The sequence below is a fragment of the Papaver somniferum genome, chromosome 1 (genome assembly GCF_003573695.1).
Source record: "Papaver somniferum cultivar HN1 chromosome 1, ASM357369v1, whole genome shotgun sequence".
NCBI lineage: Eukaryota > Viridiplantae > Streptophyta > Magnoliopsida > Ranunculales > Papaveraceae > Papaver > Papaver somniferum.
The window spans coordinates 48,976,336-48,996,138 of record NC_039358.1 but is presented as its reverse complement, the minus strand read 5'-3'; the positions used below and the strand labels follow the sequence as shown (position 1 = coordinate 48,996,138).

General features: G+C 37.8%; 2 protein-coding genes and 1 long non-coding RNA gene across 3 annotated transcripts; 1 reads left to right on the top strand and 2 right to left on the bottom strand.

Moving 5' to 3' along the window:
* The first annotated feature begins 11,503 nt into the window (after positions 1-11,503).
* Positions 11,504-12,361, top strand: LOC113285981 (defensin Ec-AMP-D2-like). The gene is made up of 2 exons (XM_026534718.1): positions 11,504-11,691; positions 11,922-12,361. The coding sequence occupies exons 1-2, from the start codon at positions 11,625-11,627 to the stop codon at positions 12,119-12,121; spliced, it is 267 nt and encodes an 88-aa protein (XP_026390503.1). The 5' UTR covers positions 11,504-11,624; the 3' UTR covers positions 12,122-12,361.
* A 257-nt stretch (positions 12,362-12,618) lies between these two features.
* LOC113304664 (serine/threonine-protein kinase PBL27-like) lies at positions 12,619-14,100 on the bottom strand. The gene is made up of 6 exons (XM_026553825.1): positions 14,081-14,100; positions 13,825-13,996; positions 13,497-13,701; positions 13,025-13,401; positions 12,807-12,912; positions 12,619-12,632 (listed from the first exon to the last, which is right to left on the bottom strand). The coding sequence occupies exons 1-6, from the start codon at positions 14,098-14,100 to the stop codon at positions 12,619-12,621; spliced, it is 894 nt and encodes a 297-aa protein (XP_026409610.1).
* A 3,267-nt stretch (positions 14,101-17,367) lies between these two features.
* LOC113285976 lies at positions 17,368-19,427 on the bottom strand. The gene is made up of 2 exons (XR_003329039.1): positions 18,824-19,427; positions 17,368-18,692 (listed from the first exon to the last, which is right to left on the bottom strand). It is a non-coding gene; the product is annotated as an uncharacterized LOC113285976 (long non-coding RNA).
* Between the last annotated feature and the right edge of the window lie 376 nt (positions 19,428-19,803).

Below are 19,803 nucleotides of genomic sequence, written 5' to 3'. Positions count from 1 at the left end.
TCCATCTGCTGCTTTATTTTCTTCTATGTAGTTGTGTCTTATAACAGCCTGCGGAATCTGTTGTATCCTATTCTTTATTTCCTCAATCATCCCTGAGATATGCCAAGGGGCGGGAGTAGGTGAAGTGATAAAGCGCAGTAGGTTTTCTGAGTCTGTCTCGAAGATAACTTTTGTCCATTGCCTTTCAGCTGCTGTTCTTGATACCAAAAGAAGAGCCCAATTTTCTGCAGTTAAGGCGGCTGTAATTCCCAAAGGTTGAGATAGAGCCATTACAATTCGTGCGTCGGAGTCCTTACAAATGAAACCTGCACCAGCGAAACCCGGATAACCTCTGGCTGCTCCGTCAGTGTTAATCTTAATCCAGTTCATGTTCAGAGTGGACCATCCTACCAAGATTGTTGAGATCCTTTTGGTGCTTCTTGAGTGGTTCAGAGTCGGTAATTCTCCCAGCAGGACCGGAGGTAAGGACTGTAGAGCCGTGAATATTTTTGTTATTTTTTTTTAAGCCCAAGCTAAGATTTCTGCTGCTGTTGTTTGTTTTTGACGGTATACTAGTTCATTCCTATATAGCCATGTAGGAGTGGAATATCGCACATATCAATAAGTATGCGAAGTAAGGATTATCTGATGTAAGCGAGGACTATCACACATGGCAGAGCTGAAGCGACGTATTGGATGATGTCAGCAAGATCACGAGTAAAGTGTGATGTCTGTGCGAGAATGAGTGATTGTAAATGAGCGAATGTATCGCATAGTGATTCCGAAAATAAGTGGATCTCTTAGTTGTCATCCACTATGAGGAATCGCTATATAAAGGAAGGAAGTCATCACATAAAAGGAGATATCTTTTAGTGTGTGTTAAACAAGAAACTAGGAGAGAGAAAGTTTGTTTGGAGAGGAAGTAAAGTCATTGTTATCCATTGTATCCAATTATAATCCTTGAAAGTTAATAAAGAATTCATTATGATTACTTGAGTAATAATCTAGATACATTGGAGTGTAGTTGTCTTGCAGCTACATTTTTGGCGCTAGAAACAACTTTGGGTGATAAATCCTGTTAACAAGTTACAAAATCTTCAAAAGATAGATCTGAAACTTTTGGGAATACAGAAGAATAATAAAGAATCTATGGAGAACGCAAGAATCGTAACAATACAAGGAAAAGGTAGAGATATACAATGTAATTCTATAACTAAAGCATCAATCTCTGATGCGTATTTTTAAGAAAGAATAACAGGTAGAATTCACAGGCGAAATTATGAAGGAAAGAAGGTGGAAACAATGGAAAGAGAATCTTCATTAAAAGAATGGGAAAAAATGAAGATTACATTTGCACCAGAAGAAATTCCGGAAGAAAATTTAAAGAGAACAGATCCGTTGGTAATTACAGTCGCAGCTGAACGAGGAGAAAACATTGTAATGAAGAAGAACTCAGAAATATGGGCGGTAGATAGAACACTGATAGATACAGGAAATGCAGTGGATGTCTTATTTTATCACACATTCAAAGCAATGAGATATGAGGATGCAAAGATGACACATCCAACTTACAATGTTCATGGATTCAATAAAGCAATCACAAAACCAAAAGGAGAAATTGAGATGCGAATATTACTTGGAGAAGTAATAACAAAGATAACACTATGTGTAATTGATATAGAATCACCATACAACATGTTGTTGGGAAGACCGTGAGTGCATGCGATAAAGGTTGTAGCATCGAGATTACATCAGTGCATCATGTTTCCAATCCCAAGTGGTATATGTGAAATCAAAGGAGATGTAACGAGTGCGAAGATTTGCAATCAGATAGATGTAACAATTATGAAGGAAAAGCAAAGAAGCGAAAGGATCGCTGGAGAAAAGCAAAGGAATTAAAAAAGGAGGATGAATTTCGGATATACATGATCAGAGCGAAAGAGGGAAAAGGAATACCAAGTGAAGCACCAGCAAAGGAAGGTGAACATATTTAGAAGATCAAAGAACCAACACCAATGGGAGAACCGAAAGCAAATTTTACCGCAGTGGAACCAACGAAAGAAATAAAAGTTGGATCAGAAGAAGAACCGAAAATGTTAAAAATAGGAACTAAAATGGATAAAGAAGAAGAAGAAAAAACGGTAAATATCTTGCGAGAATATGTTGAAATCTTCGCATGGAATATGGAGGAAATGTCAGGAATAGATCTGTCTATTGCATGTCATAAATTGAACATTAAAAAGAATGTAAAACTGTTTGAGCAAAGAATAAGGAATATTGCGATTGATTATCATCCACAAGTAGAAGCGGAGTTACAAAAGATGTTGGATGCAGGGATTATAAGGGAAGCGAAATATCCAGAATGGATAGCAAATATGGTGGTAGTACCAAAAAAGAATAAGGGGATATGGATCTGCATAGATTTGACTGATTTAAATAAAGTGTGTCCGAAAGATAGTTTTCCTTTACCAGATATCCCTTAAATGGTAGAATCAACATCAGTAAATGATAGGGTATCAATGTTGGATGGATATATAGGTTATAATCAAATTCCTTTGGATGAAGAAGATCAAGAACATACTGCTTTCTTCGCACCAAGAGGTTTATACTGTTATACAAAAATGCCATTTGGATTGAAGAATGCAGGTGCGACATATCAAAAAATGGTGGAAAAGGTATTTGAAAAGTGGATACATAAAACATTAGAGGTCTATGGCGATGACATGTTAATTAAGAGTAAAGAGGCGAAGGATCATGTTGATGATTTGCGAGAAATATTTGAGCAGATGCGAAAATTCAATATCAAGGTGAATCCAGAAAAATGTGTGTTTGGTGTATCATTAGGGAAATTCTTGGGTTACATAGTGTCCAAGAAGGGAATAGAGGTTGATCCAGAAAAAGTACAAGCAATTAGAGATATGCCACCTCCTGCAACAATGAAAGATGTTCAAAAGCTAAATGGATTGATAGCTTCGTTGGGAAGATTTATCTCACGATCTTCGGACAAGTGTAAACACTTTTTTAACATACTAAAGAAGGGGACCAAATTTGAATGGACGGAAGAATGTGATAAAGCCTTGCAGAGCATAAAAAATTATTTGGTGAATTTATCCATTATGCAAAAGGCCAAACCGGGAGAAGAATTGCTAATCTATTTAGCATCAACATCGCATGTATTAAGTGCAGTATTGTTACGCTCGGATGGGGGGATAGAAAAACCAATATATTACATAAGTAAAACATACAACTCAGCAGAGAAAAATTACTCAAAGATTGAAAAGCTAATTCTCGCATTGGTGTATGCATCATTCAAGCTTCGCATTTACTTTCAAGCTCATAAGATCAAGGTATTAACGAAGGTACCAATTGAACCAACAATGAAGAATTCAAAAAGATCAGGGAGAGTTGAAAGGTGGAATGCACAGTTAGGAAATTATGAAATTGGTTATGAGATTTTATCTTCACCAAAGTCTCAAGTTATTGCAGAGTTTCTCGCAGAGTTTCTATTAGAAGAAGATGAATATGTAGAAGAAATGATGGATGTGGATGAAGACCATGAGAATCTTAAAGACTTATTAACTGATCGGAATTCAAATAGATGGGAAATATTAGTATATGGGTCATCCAATGGAGAAGGGAATGTTATTGGTATTGTATTCATTTCACCAACAGGAGCGCGAATGGCTTACTCATTCAGATTGGAATTTGCATCCACAAATAATGAGACTGAGTATGAGGAAGTTGTGCATGCGCTAAGACTATCAATCGAAATGAAAATAGAAGATGCACAAATAATTAGTGATTCACAGCTGGTAATTCTCCAAATAGAAGGTACATATACATATAGCACAAATGAACCATCTTTGCAAAAATACAAACAGTTGGTTATGGATTTAGCAATGCAAATTCCAAAAATAAGTTGGAGACACATAGGCAGAAAGGACAATAGACTCGCAGATGCATTTGCCTTCATACCCTCTATGTTAATAGATCCAGTTGCAAGGGACATAAAAATACAAACACTCTTTTTACCATCTATAGAGAAAGGAGAAGCAGCACAAACATATGTGATGACAATAGAAAATATGGAAGAAGAAAATGTGAGAGAAGACAAAGATTGGAGAACTGAAATCCATTTGTACCTAGAGAAGGGAGAAATACCAAGAAAAAGGTTGTAGGCACACAAATTAAAAAGTCGTGCGACGAATTATGAATTGAGGGAGGGCATTCTTTATAGAAGATCATTCCTTGGACCTTCGCTCAGATGTCTTACGCAAAAAGAAGGGATAGAAATTTTAAAGGCATTACATTACGGAGATGCTGGTAATCATAGCGGAGGAAGGTCACTCGCATACAGAGCTAAGGTACAAGGCTATTATTGGCCATACATGCATGAAGATGCGAAACAAGTCTCAAGAAGATGTGAAGAATATCAACGTCATGGAAAAAAGATACATGCACCAGGAGAGATGCTAAATTCATCAACAAATGCGTGGCCCTTTGGAAAATGAGGGATTGACATTGTTGGACCATTTATACGAGGAACGGGACAAAAGAGATATTTGATTGTCGCAACAGACTATTTTACAAAATGGGCAGAAGTGAAAGCAGTTCATCATATTCGTGATAAGGATATATTCACATTCATCTTTGAAAATATTATATGAAGATTTGGTATTCCTGTACTGTTGGTATCTGATAATGGAAAGCAGTTCGAGGGTGAGAATATAGAAATGTTACTTAACTTCAAAATTCAAAGCGGCAAATCTACTCCTTTATATCCACAAATTAATGGACAAGTAGAATCAATAAATAAAACGACCGCAGACAACTTGAAGAAGAAGTTAGAAGGGCACAACAAAGGATGGTGCGAACAAGTGCATAATGTAATGTGGGCTTACAGGACAACAAGGAGAGAAGCAACAAGAATGTCACCTTTTTGTTTAACATATGGGGTAGAGGCAGTATTACCAACAAAAGTTATCATTACAACAACAAAGGAAGAAGCTTGGGAGAAGAATCTAAGTGCAGATCTAATTCTAACAAAACTTGATGACTTAGAGGAAGCAAGAGAAGTCGCTTTGCAACATATGAAAAATTATCAGCAAAGACTAGCTCGAGAATACAATAAACGTGTTAAGATAAGAGAATTCCAGCCAGGAGAATTGGTGTTGCGAGAAATCCCAATTTACCAGAGAGGGGGGCATGGAAAATTGGAAAAGAAATGGGATGGACCCTATATAATAAAAAGGATAGTTGTGAATGGAGCTTATGAGTTAATGGATCCAAAAGGGCGAAATATGGGTCGTAGATTAGATCGTTCTTGGAATAGACAATATTTGAAGAAATATTATCCATAGGAGTTTGCGAATTTCGTCCACAAGTTAACACATGTGCGAAATTAAGTATATGAATCCTCATCCTTGAAAAGGGATATATTATTTTATTCAGTAAACAAATCTGAAAAGTTCGCCCATGTTTAAGAAATTCTTTTAAAAGAAAAAAGCAAATATAAGACCTCAAAATAAGACCTTAATAAAAGGCACCAGAAGTGATTTTAATCATATTGGCTAGGAATTCGAATGTGGCGTGCAACCTAGTTCGCATACATGCAAGAGGCAAAAAAGTAAGACCTATCGCACGTCATAGTCGGAGAACCTAGAAAGCAAGAATCAAGGGAAAGCTATACCGACCCTGGAACTTGAGTCATGGAGATTTGGGGTGAGAACAAACGAAAATGCCCATCCGGGAGAGGTACCTTAAATTTTTCAGTCTAAGATAATAATCTTAGATTGAGAGACTAAGGTGAGAAAGTCTCTCCCGGGGAGTGCAGAAACTCGATCAGGCCGCCGAGGTACACGGTTGAGTCAAGACTGCCCGGGGTGTCTGGAGCGTACGTTGCCACTCTTTACAAGTCCTGACTATGATGCACTCGGTCCGAAGATACCCCACTTAGGGTGCGGTCTCGAAACCATAAACCTCATCGGTAATGGGATGTGAGGCTGCGAAATCAACTGGTTGTTGAATTAACTGGATGGGAAGAGCCATAACTTTACCCGGTAGAGGTAAGCTTCCTTGAAGGGGAAATCAGGGGGAAGATAAGGACGGCACCCTCCATTAGGGAGCTGAATTGTGTCAAAAGACGTAAATGTCATAAGACTTTTTACTTAAGGGAATATTAAGACTTATCATATTTATGCGATAAAACCTGAAGAGGAAATAATACAAGAGAAAGATAAGATGAGATCAATGGGTCAATACACTACAGTGTAAAGACCGCCTGCGATCTCATCGCACAGAAATAAGGCAACATAAGACCTTTACATAGGAAGGCAAGATAAGACCTCATAAGAAAGAATACATATAAAACCTAATGATTGGTTGGTAGGAAATTTAAAATTCATCACATCGCACACTTGTTTTATACAAGAAATCTAATAACAGACAAGTATGGGAATTGAAATAATACAATATTATCTTCCTTGTAACAAACAAGTTCAAAATGTATCAAAACAGAGAAGGGAAATATTGGGTGAAAAGAAAATTAAACATGTTCAACAACTATATCTTGTTCGACCAAAGACTTTTCAATATCAATATTGGATCCAGGATTTTCTATTTCGGCATTAGTCTTATCAACAAACTTGTCCTTCTCAATTTTATCTTCTTCATCCTCTTGATCCTTCTCATCATCGCTCACAAATTCATAATCACTATCCGGTTCAGGATACTCTTCATCTTCGCCTACATTAAGAGGAAGAATCTTTACCGCAGGAAGAGAGTTGCTTAGAAGAATTCCATTAATTACAGATTGAGCACTAGCATGAGCCTTGCGAATAGCTCCCCTTTCAAGGTTTCTAGCATTGATCTCTAAAAAAGATTGTTGATGTGCGAGTCTTCTTCGCGCTCTAACTCGAGAAGCAGCAAGAGAAAGTTCAAGGTTCAACCGCTCTTTGCAAATTTTGGATAAACCAGATCTCAATTGAGCAATAGTAGATTGATGTGACTTTTCAGAATCTGCGAAGAATAATAAACTATCAAAATTGGAAATAAAGCTCGCACCAATGAAATTCAAAGAAATAGTTAAACAATAACAAGGCAGTCAACTCTAGCTGACTAACTTCGCATAACTTAGAAAGGAGAAGGGTGTTATTCTTCATACTTTCCATAGCTTTATCAAAATCATCACCAACTGAACCATTAAGACGGGAGCGAATCTTCTTTTCATCAGCAGAGAGAGATTTATTCTTTTTCTTAAGAGCATCATGAGATTGCTTTAATTGATTATATTGTTCTTGAAGCTGATTCTTCTTCACAGTCAAATTTATTTTACTTTGAATGATTTTTTCGTTCTGGGTCTTTAATTCCTTAGGCGATGTTTCATGCTGTACTTCAAGTGAACGAAGAGCTCGCGCTTGATCTTCGTTTATTTTCTGAAGAATTGAATACTGGTGCGAAAACATTGCTTCTTTGCTTAAGAAATAATGTTTCTCCTTAGAAAGGGTATGATTCTCTTCTGACAATGTTTCATACATTAGATCGGCATTACGTGACAATTTAGAAAAATGGGATATTTGACTATTTAATACTTTAATTTCTTGAATGAGATGGTTATTTTCATGGGTTAGATTATTAATCTGATCAAGAGAATATGAATGTTGATTATTTAGCTGGTTTAACTGAGTCTGCAACTTCTCGTTATTCGCTTGAGTATCCTCAACAAGATATTGAAAAGTATATCTCTCCAAAACTCACCTCTGGTTTAAATCTTAATAAATGCATGAAGAAATTTAAGGAATGTTAGTAAGCGAAGAAATATATCATAAGATACAGTAAACAAAGGAGAAAAAGTCACCTCTAAGTTCTTGATTTTGGTTGCAAATGTTTTCAGCCTCAAGATTTGCAACTTGAAGTTCTCCCCTTAATTTCTGGACCTCTTGAAGTTCCATTTTCAACCTATTGACTTCATTTTCCAAATAGGCATTTTGTTGCGAAAGTTCCAATTGAGAGCAGCTAGATTTAAAACGTCCTTCGACAAGAATCATTCGTCGATGAGAATCCTAAAGAAGAAAGAAGACAATGATAAGGGATAAAGATGTTAAAGTTAAGTGAAAACATGAAAAAGGCACTTACAAAGACATCTAGAGCAGTATGGAAGCTTGGATCAATGTGAGAATGGATCTCATCTTTTATAGTGCTATCAGAGGGAAGTTCGCACAAAAGTTTACTTAAAGCAGAACAAATGCGAAGTTTGCAAGGGTCATTAGTAGAGGATTGAGCAGAGTTGATGATGTCAGATAGAATTTGGGAAGAAAAATTCACGCTATCCAAAGCTTTTTTGCTAAGAGAAGGGGAATTTAATAACAAAGAAGAAGATGAAGAAGAGGGGATGGATATAGGAGGAGAAGGAATAATAAAATCTGTAGGGGAGGATACATTAACATAATTTGGTTGAGGATTAGTATGGACGAATGAAGAAGAAGTCTGATTCGCATCCGATGAATTCGCAGAGGCAGTAATAAAAATATCTTTTGTCCCTTGATCAGCAGCAGGTTCTTTTTCACCCGGAAAAATTTATTCAAAGGTGACAGACATATTTGCATCCGAAGTTTGAATTGGGGTGATAAAGGCATTAGTATCAGAAGTTTGAATCGTTGCTAAAGGGGTGACGTCTGCAACATCAAAGTTAAGAATAAAAAGATTTGACTTCATTACTGTGGGTTTGCGAGTTTTCTTAACCTTTGATTTCTTGACCCCACCTATCTCACAATCAGAAACCTGCGAAAACAAAGTAGATAAGAAATAGAGGCAACAATATTGTTTAGTTAAAATTAGATGTTTCTTAATTCTTTGTTGTGCGAAGTTTTCCTCTTTTGAGATTCTTTATTTGTATCATCTGAGGAAGAATTAGGGTTTGGAACAGTTATCCTCAGGGCGCTTAAAGAAGAATTTTTCCTGGAATAGTATGAGAATTGGGTTAATTAAAAAGATAACAGTTACAATCAAGAATCATGATTATCAGAAGATTAAAAGGATAAATCTTGAAAGAAGAAAACAAACTTCGCATTTTTATCCATGGCAACAATAACAGAAGAACAACAACGGTAGATGCAGAAGAACAGTAGCAGCAAGAATGAAATAAACAGCGGAAGAAAGAGAAATTTTAGTGAAGAAGAAAAGGAAATTCTATTCTTCTTAAAAGTAAGTCAATAAATAGGTAGAAGAGACGACCGGTTATAAACGGTTTGAGCCGGTAAAAAGGAGAAGAATCGACGCGTGTGAATAAATGAACTGGAATTCCGGAGGAATGTTGGCAAGGTAGAATACGAAAAGATATACACATGCGATATTATAGGATGAAAATTTCTCATATCGTTCACTACACAATGTAAGCGAAATGAGAAGAGGCAAAAATTTAGGAGTGGAATATCGCACATATGAATAAGTATGCGAAGTAAGGATTATCTGATGCAAGCGAGGACTATCGCACGTGGCAGAGCTGAAGCGACGTATTGGTTGATGTCAGCAAGATCACGAGTAAAGTGTGATGTTCTATGCGAAGTATAGTCTGTGCGAAAATGAGTGATTGTAAATGAGTGAATGTATCACATAGTGATTCCGAAAATAAGTGGATCTCTTAGCTGTCATCCACTATGAGGAATCGCTATATAAAGGAAGGAAGTCATCACATAGAAGGAGAGATGTTTTAGTGTGTGTTAGACAAGAAACTAGGAGAGAAACTTTGTTGGAGAGGAAGCAAAGTCATTGTAAAGTCATTGTTATCCATTGTATCCAATTATAATCCTTGAAAGTTAATAAAGAATTTATTATGATTACTTGAGTAATAATCTAGATACATTGGAGTGTAGTTGTAAGTTTTCTTGCAACTACAGGCCATAAGGTCCAGAATAGAAAACAGAAAGTGGAGATGACAGATGTTGGAGCTGGTTGTTGTAGAATTTGGGAGATGATTGTATGAGATAGTTATCCTAGCTTAATTGGGGGCCAAACATTTTAATTGGGGCCCTTGCACTAGAGGACAAAAAAGGTCACCCAATCCTAATTTGGGTCACCCCTTAAAAAAATATTTTCTAAATGGCTAAAATGTCCCTAAATAATTTGTGATAATCTGATTTAATTAGAGTTTAATTCTTTTTTTCCAGATTTTTTGTCTGCAATTTTGTGTCTGATTTTTTTTTTGCCAGATCTGTATGAAAAGTCGTCATGGTATTGAAAATTTTCAGTGACGACCCTAGACAGTCGTTAATTTTTCGATTGTTTCAGTGACGACTCTAAACTGTCGAAGATTCATTAATGGCGGAAATGTTCGGCAGTTTTGAGTCGTCATAAACATAATCAATTCCCTGACGACCCTTTGAAAGAGTAGTTATTGTTTTAATTATGTATCTGACGACTGTAAACAGTCGTTAATGTTTTAGAAGTGTCGTTAAAAACAATCGTTAGTCTCTAAAAAGAGTCGTTACCTTCATCGTTAATGGTAGAAATGTACGACAGTTTAGAGTCGTCATATACGTAATCAATTCGCTGACGACACTTTGGAAGAGTCGTTATTATTTTAATTATGTATATGACGACTTTAAACTGTCGTTAGTTAGGGTCGTCATTTTAAAAAAAAAATAGTCAAGGATAAAACAGTATATTCATGATCGGATTAATGCGCCCCTGAAAATTGTGGGGTGCAAATAAAATGTCATGACCCCCAATTAGTTTCTTAGGCCCCAATCAAACGAGGATAGTTATTTGCAATGCTAAGAAATTATTGCTCGTTTTATTTGGCCAAAACCTCTAATTTTCGGTTTGCACTAAATACTACTTCGGAGATAGTTGAAAGGTATTTACTGTGCATATATACTCATGAAAACTACAACACGTGAAATATGAAAGTATAAACCGTAAACGCAACACGTGAACGGTACCAGTCAAATCAATCAATGAATATGGTACCATTTAATCATTTTCCTTAATTTGGTTGGTGAATTCTTATCGATTCAGAGATATTTTGGATTTTCTTTTGAAAATTGTTGTCATCAATCCACTATGAAACATGTAAAGTGCAAGCCGTGTATCTCTTTCAACTACTCACAAATCAAAATCAAAGTGCAAGTGGAGTGTAGTCCTTCGTCACATCGAATGCATGCGCATTTTTGTTGCTTTTGTTTATCTTCTAGTCCCATCCCATATTACAATCCCAATGTGATTTTACCGACAGTGTAAATGAAATAGCAATAATCCTAGAGGTGAAGAACAGTAAAAATTTCAGAAAATTAATCTCAAAATATGCTGTCACTACAGAGAATCTGTGGTAGTTAATTTATGGAGATAACATCATTCACGTACCAGTACTCACAGACTAGTCACAGTCACACTGTCAGTACACGTCTCCACGCTGCTGCGGTATAGTTAAAATTATTGATGAGAAATAATTGTTCAAATCTGTCCCACCTAGCTTAGGGTATCATTCGGATATCGTCTTTCCCTTAAACCCAAATTAATTAACTTGGACTTTGTAGGTAGAGAAAATGCCTATATAAAGGACTAGCTCTAGTTAGGTTTCTTTCATCCCTTGCCTTCCTTTGAGTATTCATATCATTCTCTGCTTCTTCTCTAACTTATAATTTCTCTTAATGGAGCGTTCTACTCGTGTATTCTCAACTACTGTTGTAGTTCTTATGTTGCTTCTTCTCGCTACTGGTTTGTTCTTTATATCTCACTTTCTACCTCTCTTTACAGTTTTCATCACATATTAACTTACAAGAATATGGACTCATAGATAACGAATCCATGGGTGTGGTGTGGCAACACAACACAAGATCTCTTAATTTATTTGCTCTTCTTGTATTTTATAAGACCAAAAATGATTTGCACGTTTAAATACTGATTTTTATGTACTAATTATTGGTTTTTGTTGTTAAATTTTGAAGAGATGGGGCCAAATGTAGCTGAAGCGAGGCTTTGTGAGTCAGCCAGTCACAGGTTCAAGGGAATATGTGTAAGGAAGAGTAACTGTGGTGCTGTTTGCCAAACTGAAGGGTTCTCCGGTGGGAAATGCAGAGGTCTTCGTGCTCGCTGCATGTGCACTAAGCATTGTCATCAAGAAGAAGAAGCTGAAGTTAAAAACTAAACCCACAAATCAAGAGGTGTCTATGATGTTAGAATAAAATGTTAAAATGCAATTAAATTTGCATTTTCTCTAGGATTGTGCTTTTGTTGTTGTTGTGCCTGGCCTTTGCTTAAGAATTCTCATGCTGGTACTGTCATGGATTTGGAAGCTACCTTTGGGATGTGTCTTTGTGTGAACTTAATTTATGTTTTTAGTGTGATCTGATGAACTATTAAAAAGATTGACCTTTATGATGTTGCATAGTTTGACTGAGGTTTGGATCTTACAAATGAGGTTGAAGCAACCATGTTTTTGCTGGTTATTTGCCACCCCATCGTCATCAGGTTGAATCGCCGTTTTAATTACTATAAACGGAGAGGACCTGAAAATTGTATGCACAAGCAAAATACAGCTTGCTTGTTCTACCCCATTAATCCCATTCCATATTGAGTCTTTACCTCCGCTGAAAAGAATTACAGACTTACAGTAAGATTCCTATCTGTCAAGAAAGTGCGCTGTCAGTTACCCGAATCTGACAATATAAATATCATACAAGACTGAAAGTAACTCAGGTAGGGAAAGACCAGACGTGCTGCCATTGCTCTTTCAGTCTTTCCTTGTCAAGATTGCCAATTGTTAATGTGCCTGCGCGATTAATCTGGATTGCCTTTGGGTCGACTGGCATCTTCAGATTGTAAACACTCACCTGCAAGAGAAAGAGCTTGATACAAGCCTTGCTCTGGATAATGGCCTTTCAGTAGTGGGTCAGCCACCGTAGTGAATTCGCGATCACCCACCAGTTTACGTTTTGCCTGCACACTCACCAAACATACAAGAAGTTCAATCAGCTGGTATTTTCTCAATCTGCATCTGCTCAGTTTCTCTTTCTCTAGAAAATGTTTGCGAAGTAAACAACTAATTTACCCATTCAATGAGACTAGGCCTAATCTGTGCCATACGTCCTGAAATCAGTTCAAGCAAGACAAGGCCAAAACTGTAGATGTCGGATTGTTGAGTGAGTTTAAACTTCATATAAAATTCAGGTGCATGGCGATAACACTGACTGCTGAAAATCCTTGCATGGTTAGACTCGTCAGATTCTGGAATTCGCTCTTTAAACCCAAGGAAATCTGACAGCTTGGGTTGGTATCCTTCGCTTAGGAGAATGTTGGAAGGTTTGATATTTCCATGGATTACTTGAGGGTCGGATTTTTTGTGCAAGTATTTTAATCCTTTAGCTGCACCAGCTGCAATTTTCATCCTTGTATTCCAGTCCAGAGGCTTCTTATTAGGCGGAAGATCTAAAACAACATAATCATACCACATCGAGTCATCTTAGTGCCAATAGAATGCGGTCAATGAAAGAAAGGGATTGAGTTACACTAGGCCATCTTACCATGTAAATGATCCTTTAAAGATCCCAACGGCATGAAGTTGTAAACGAAAAATATCTGGTCTCCATCAACGCAGTAACCGATCATATCCACTATGTTAGGATGGTGTAAGAGGCTATGCAAATGAATTGTCGAAGACATTGATTGGTCAAGGTATCTGTAGACGTTAGATATGCTTTGCTCATTAACTTGTCTAACTGCAACTACCTGTGAAAATAACATTTGTACATTACTCATCACTAGCAATTCAAAAACAACTTGTTCGATTTTTCACCAAGTTGTTGACTGATGCACTGAAAATTTTGTTATGGATAATAGATACAAGCTTACCTGGCCACTGCTCTTTAAGCAACCTCTGAATGTACGCCCGTATTTTCCTTCGCCCAAAAGGGATTCTGGTGCAAAATTTCCAGTGGCAGCAGCAAGTTCATGAAACGTAAACTTAGTAACGGCAGTAAAATCTTCGGCATCACTATTGGAGCTTCCACCAATTCTTAAAATTCTACGCAGATGGTTATAAGAGAAAAAATTCAAGTTATGTCAAATATGTAAGGTGCAACAATATGGAACTAGGTCTACTACTTACCCTGAATTTATGTTTGCCATTTTCTGATTTGTTTTAGAGCTTGAGAGATCCCTGGCAGGAACGAAAATAATCCAAAAAAAAAAAAAAAACTGTTGCCTCCACCTCTACTGAACTGCAACAAAAAAATGAAGGAGAACCCCCAAAACCAAAAGCTTACTGTTGCCTGTTCACTTCAAGATCCCCGATGTTGATGCAAGTTTTGGTACCTAATCCCCCGATGAAACCAAAGAAAAACGCATTCAGGCTACTAATTGTTTCCTGCTACTGTCAAAGGATCTCTCCCATTAATGACAAATTTATCTGTTTTTAAATGCCTTCTTTTATGGATTTGGAAACTTCCATTTTTTTTTGCCAATTTTAGACGTTGAAAGACCATGGGCTTGGTCTCACGCGGTAATTCTAGTTTGGGTATGTTCTTTTTAAAGATAAGCAATTTTTTGACAACATAATCAATTCCATTTTAAGCAATTTTCAAGAAAGTAAATTGCAATGATAAAGTGGTTAGAATAGGGGTGGCCATTTGCCCCACCCAAACCCATTCGCGTGGGTATCCGTCCCGTTCGGATAGAATTTTACCCGTACAAATGGGGATGGGTCGGGTATCGGTAATACCCGAAATCTAAGCTACGAGGATGGGGTAGGGATGGGATTCAAGGTCCCCGCCCCGTATCTTTCATAACTTAGGGTTTAGACTTTTATGCAACAATGTGTATAATTTTTATACTTCCACCATTTAGTCGAGCTTTCTTTCATTTATCATATTCTCGATCGTTCTTGTACATTCATCACTTTACTTTTCTTCTGTGATCAGACACATTCTCTAAAAATTAAAATAGAGAAAATGAAGCAAATAATGAAATGGTTAACGTGGACGAAGATAGAACGGAACAGGAAAAAACAGAAAAACTAATAAGTCATTAACAAATTCTTTTGTTCACTTTAAGATAATTACTGAATTTAAGATTTCAGAATGCATTGTTCTTACGTTATTATTTTTGTTTGAATCATATTCAAATTTTGATTATGATAAAATTTATGTGTTAACTCAGTGCTACGGGTAACCCATGGAAAACCCGCCCCATATGGGTATTCCCCATACCCGCCCCGCCCCAATTCATATGGATAACGAGGTAGGGATGGGTATTTTTTTTATGAAAGGGCAGTGACTGGGATTGGCACTACCTGCCCCATGACCATCCATAGGTTAGAATGAGCTTGAGTCAGGTTGTTTGCCATCAATCCGTGTTGACCACCCGCAGTAGTTACTAAAAGGAAGACGCTGAGGAAATTTCATATGCGTTTCACTGTCGGGAACATTATCTATATACGCCTATTATGAGGCCGCTTGCAAATATACCCTATTGAACTTTACAAATACCCCTAAGATTAATACATTACTAAAATACTCTCTTTTATATAGTGTATATACAAAAAGGGCTAACCATTATTCAAAAAAAAAAAAACCTACCTCTACTACCCGCCACCACTTTCCACCGCCGTCGCCACCACCAACCACCACCGACCACCACCACCACCACCGCCGACCACCACCGCTACCCACCAAACACCACCGCCGCCAACCACCACAACTGTCCACCCCCGCTAACCAACACCACCAATGTCCACCACCATCGCCACCAATCACACCGCCGCCGTAAATAACCGCCACCCATCGCCGCCACTAACCACCGCCGTCGTCAACCACAACCACCGCCGCCAACCACCTCCGCTGACGACCACCACTACCATGTGGAGTCAACTAGCACACGTTGTGTCCATATCGGAGGCAACTAGATCAAGTTGTCTCTAAAAGTGGAGGCAACTAGCTCAAGTTGTCTCCAATAAATAGTGTCTATACCGGAGGCAACTAGCTCAAGTTGTCTTCAATAAATAGTGTACAGGAACAAGTTGCAAAAAAAAATGGAGCAAACTAACTCAAGTCGTCTCCGAATCTGAGACAACTAGCTCAAGTTGTCTTCAAAAGCGAAGGCAACTGGTATAAAATTGTCTTCAAAAGTGGAAGCAACTAGCCCAAGTTGTTTCCAAATATGGAGGCAACTAGCACAAATTGTCTTCATATACGGAGGCAACCATCTCAAGTTGTCTCCAAAAAATAAAAATTGTACACAAAAAAGTGAACCTAGTGTGATTTGAACACACATCTTCTGACATATAGTCAGTTGTGCTACCATTGCACCACAGATTCATTTGTACAACATTTCAAAATCACATCCAATAAACATATAACTGTAGAAATTATCAACTAGAGTTAGAAGATACCAATTTCTAAGTGAGACTTTCTCGGGATGCTATTGATTTCCCCTGGATGCAGCTCCAAAATTGTTGTACCATCTTAAGGACTTATTTGCTTCCTTGTTGATGTGGAATCAACATTGCAGTACCAAAATTGCACCATCAGCATGTATTTAGCAATCAGTTCAGACCCAAATGCCTCGTCTCACTCAAACACAGTTCCGTCAAATGCAATTAAGCCAACACATACATCGTAACTTCTCGCAACTTTATTTGCCAATTACTTCATCCGTTCAAAACCACTGGTCACTTTCCATTCTCTGCACAACAACTATCTACATCTCAGTCAAGCCAATATCCCACATTCAATCGATATCATAGAACATCGAGCCACAAGCTTCTCATAATACGGACCTCGACAGTTTGGTTATCACAGAACTCTTGCGAGCTCCATCCACTTCATAAGTACCAAAAGATAACTAGACTCGAGCAAGTCCATCTCCACAACTGATTCAAATCACATACAATCTTCTCCATCTTTGCTGCTTACCTCCCTCCACGAATACAATCAGCTCTAGAGATGCACAAAACCGACTCAACCCACCAATCCAACCCATACCCGCCTGAAATTACACACCCGACCCAACCCACCTAGAAGTGGGTCGACTATGAGTCACAACATTAAAACCCATAGTATGGCGGGTCGACTGTGGGTGACAGCTTTCTAAGTTAATTCTAACCCTTAGATTACCTATCCTAAATTAACCACAACTGTTGAAGTAATGATATATGATCTTAGGCTTTAGTATAGTAGGAAATGGTAATGTACTCTTTTATCTTTTGAGCTTTGAACAGTTGAACTTATTTCTTGTTATTGTTAGCTTTATCACTTTTCATGCAGTTTGCAACTTTGCACCAACTTCTTACTTCTCTAGATTTTTATTTTGTAAACACTTTTAAATAATTTCTTATGATGTTAATTGTCTACACTTGATTTGGGGTCAGCTTTTTGATAAAAGCTATTACTTCCAATCTGTAAGAGTCTTAGTTATTTATACACAAGTAAGTTTAACAGTAAGACTGTAAGTCTGTAACTGTAATGTTCATTGTATTTTGTGGTGGGTTACCCACCACCCACCCAATCCAAACCACCGTAATGTGGGTAGGGTGAAAACCGACCCATTGTAATGTTGGGTTGGTTGCGGGTGACAACTTCTGTTACCCACCATCAGTGGGTTGGGTGGTGGGTGAGGCCAAACCCGACCCAATCCAACCCATGTGCAGCCCTAATCAGCTCAACCACATTAGAAAACTCCGGCTACAACAACTTGACTTTCTAAGTACCAGCCACAGCAAACTCTCTTCATTTTGTACACACCAAATCAATCACGAATTTAGACTCATCCTTTCATAATTCAAATGCAAAAATCTCGCCATCGCCACGAGTTACTCCAGCCAACACAGACACTGCCAACAGATTATGGGACTTGAGTCCACCTCTCATGTCTACACAACCAAGTTTGGTTCACGAAACTTCTAGATTTAGGCACTCATCGGCTGCAATTTCTATTGTCTGAGTCATGTCCATCACTGACTTGCTTCCAAATGCAGACCCTCAAATTCTGAGAATAGCACCATGGCATCGACCTTCAACTCACCATTTCCATGTATCAATTTCTCGGCTGATAAATCAGTGACTCCCCAAAATAATCAAACAACACACTAATGAGAACCCAAGTTCCCAACACACCCACGATACCAAACATTCTCCAATCCAAGCCATAGGCACACATCAATAGTAAATAGAAGCCAATAATCAACCATGGCCGCGACACTGTCAATAGCCATCTATATATTCCTTCCTGCCAACAATTCAACTCGATAACATTGACACAAGCCGTCTATTCGATTTCCTCATCATCTGTATCCCTCATTCTTCATGTTTTTGTTGCCTGTAGAGAAATGTGATATAAAGAAATTGCTGCAGCCATGAACACCATATTCCCTCATTGAAACCATATCTAATTCTCTATGAGTCTCAATCTCACAACTACAGTAGCAACATCTTATTCCTTCATCTGTTTTGTGACCAACAACTCGAACCCAAAACCAAATCAATCAACACCCATTTGACCACCAAACACATCCAACAACTTCCCATCTCATAACTAAGCCCCATACAACCACCACACAAATCAATTTAACTTATTTGAATTTGCTACCTGAGAACCCATTCTGCACTTAATTATTGTCTTGAAACTCCGTCTCATGGTTTGAATCTGACCTTTGTAATGTAAAAATCATCAATACACAATCGATTTGTATCGATCCATGAAGACTACATCTCCGTTTGATAAGTCTGTGCAACAAAGATCGAAAATGTTCAGAAATTAAAACCTACTCTAAATTGCAGAAGCTGAAGAATTAGTTTCTGATTTGTTTTTTGATTCTAAATCTCCAAATCATAACCCTATTTTCCATTTTTTTTACCTAGAAAAGGAAGTTGTTGTTGTTGAAACGGTGGTGGTCATCATTGTAATGGTGGTGGTGTTGATTTCTCGCTAAAGAAAACATTTCTCGTCGATTCCTCACCAGATCCAAGTTTTGAAAACTATTTCCTCATTGATTCTTCACCGGATTAGTTTTGTATAGAGTATATTCTGCACCAGAGAACATTAGCAGCTCAGTTTCGTCCCTATTTTGACAAGATATCAGATCCCATCTGTAATAATTCAAGCCATTATTCATCATCGTCTCCATTGTCAAAATTAAAATCTCCATTCAAATCTGAAACCGAAATTGAAAACCTAAAACTCTATCTTGATCGCTTGAATCTTCAATTGATGTAGAAATTACAGTTAAAATGAGAAGAAGAAGATCTATTGATGGTGTTTATGAAGTTTGATTTTGAGATTTGATTGAAGTCGAAAACCACCATCTCTGTTTGTTATCGATCTGACAGTGGCGGCGATGAAAGTTCAGTATTAGATGTTGCGGTGGTGGTGGGATTCGGAAGAAAGCGCTCGTGGTGTTGGTTGTGGTGATGGCGATAGAGATGTTGGTGGTACTGGTAACATCAACGGAGACTGGCGTCTCGAATGGTTCCTGAGAGAAGAAGAAGAAGCGGAAGGTTAAATAGAGTTGAGGTTAAAATCGGACATCAACATCCTGGGGATATTAAGCCCGTTGTAAACTTGCCCCTGAAGGATGTTCGTGCAAAGCCCATGGATACTAGGGGCATATATAACATTCCCACTTTCATGATTGAGCACGGGGACAAACCTACACTCCTTAGCCCAACGGGGGAAACTGATCAAAGAAAATTCTTTGTAAACCAACATTGGTGAATGCAAGAGCATCACCGGCCCGATAAGACACAATGTGAATCAACCCCGTAGACAGACACATGAACTGTTGCTTTTGGACCATCAATCAATCCAGACCCCTACGATGAGGTGGTTCTAGAATCA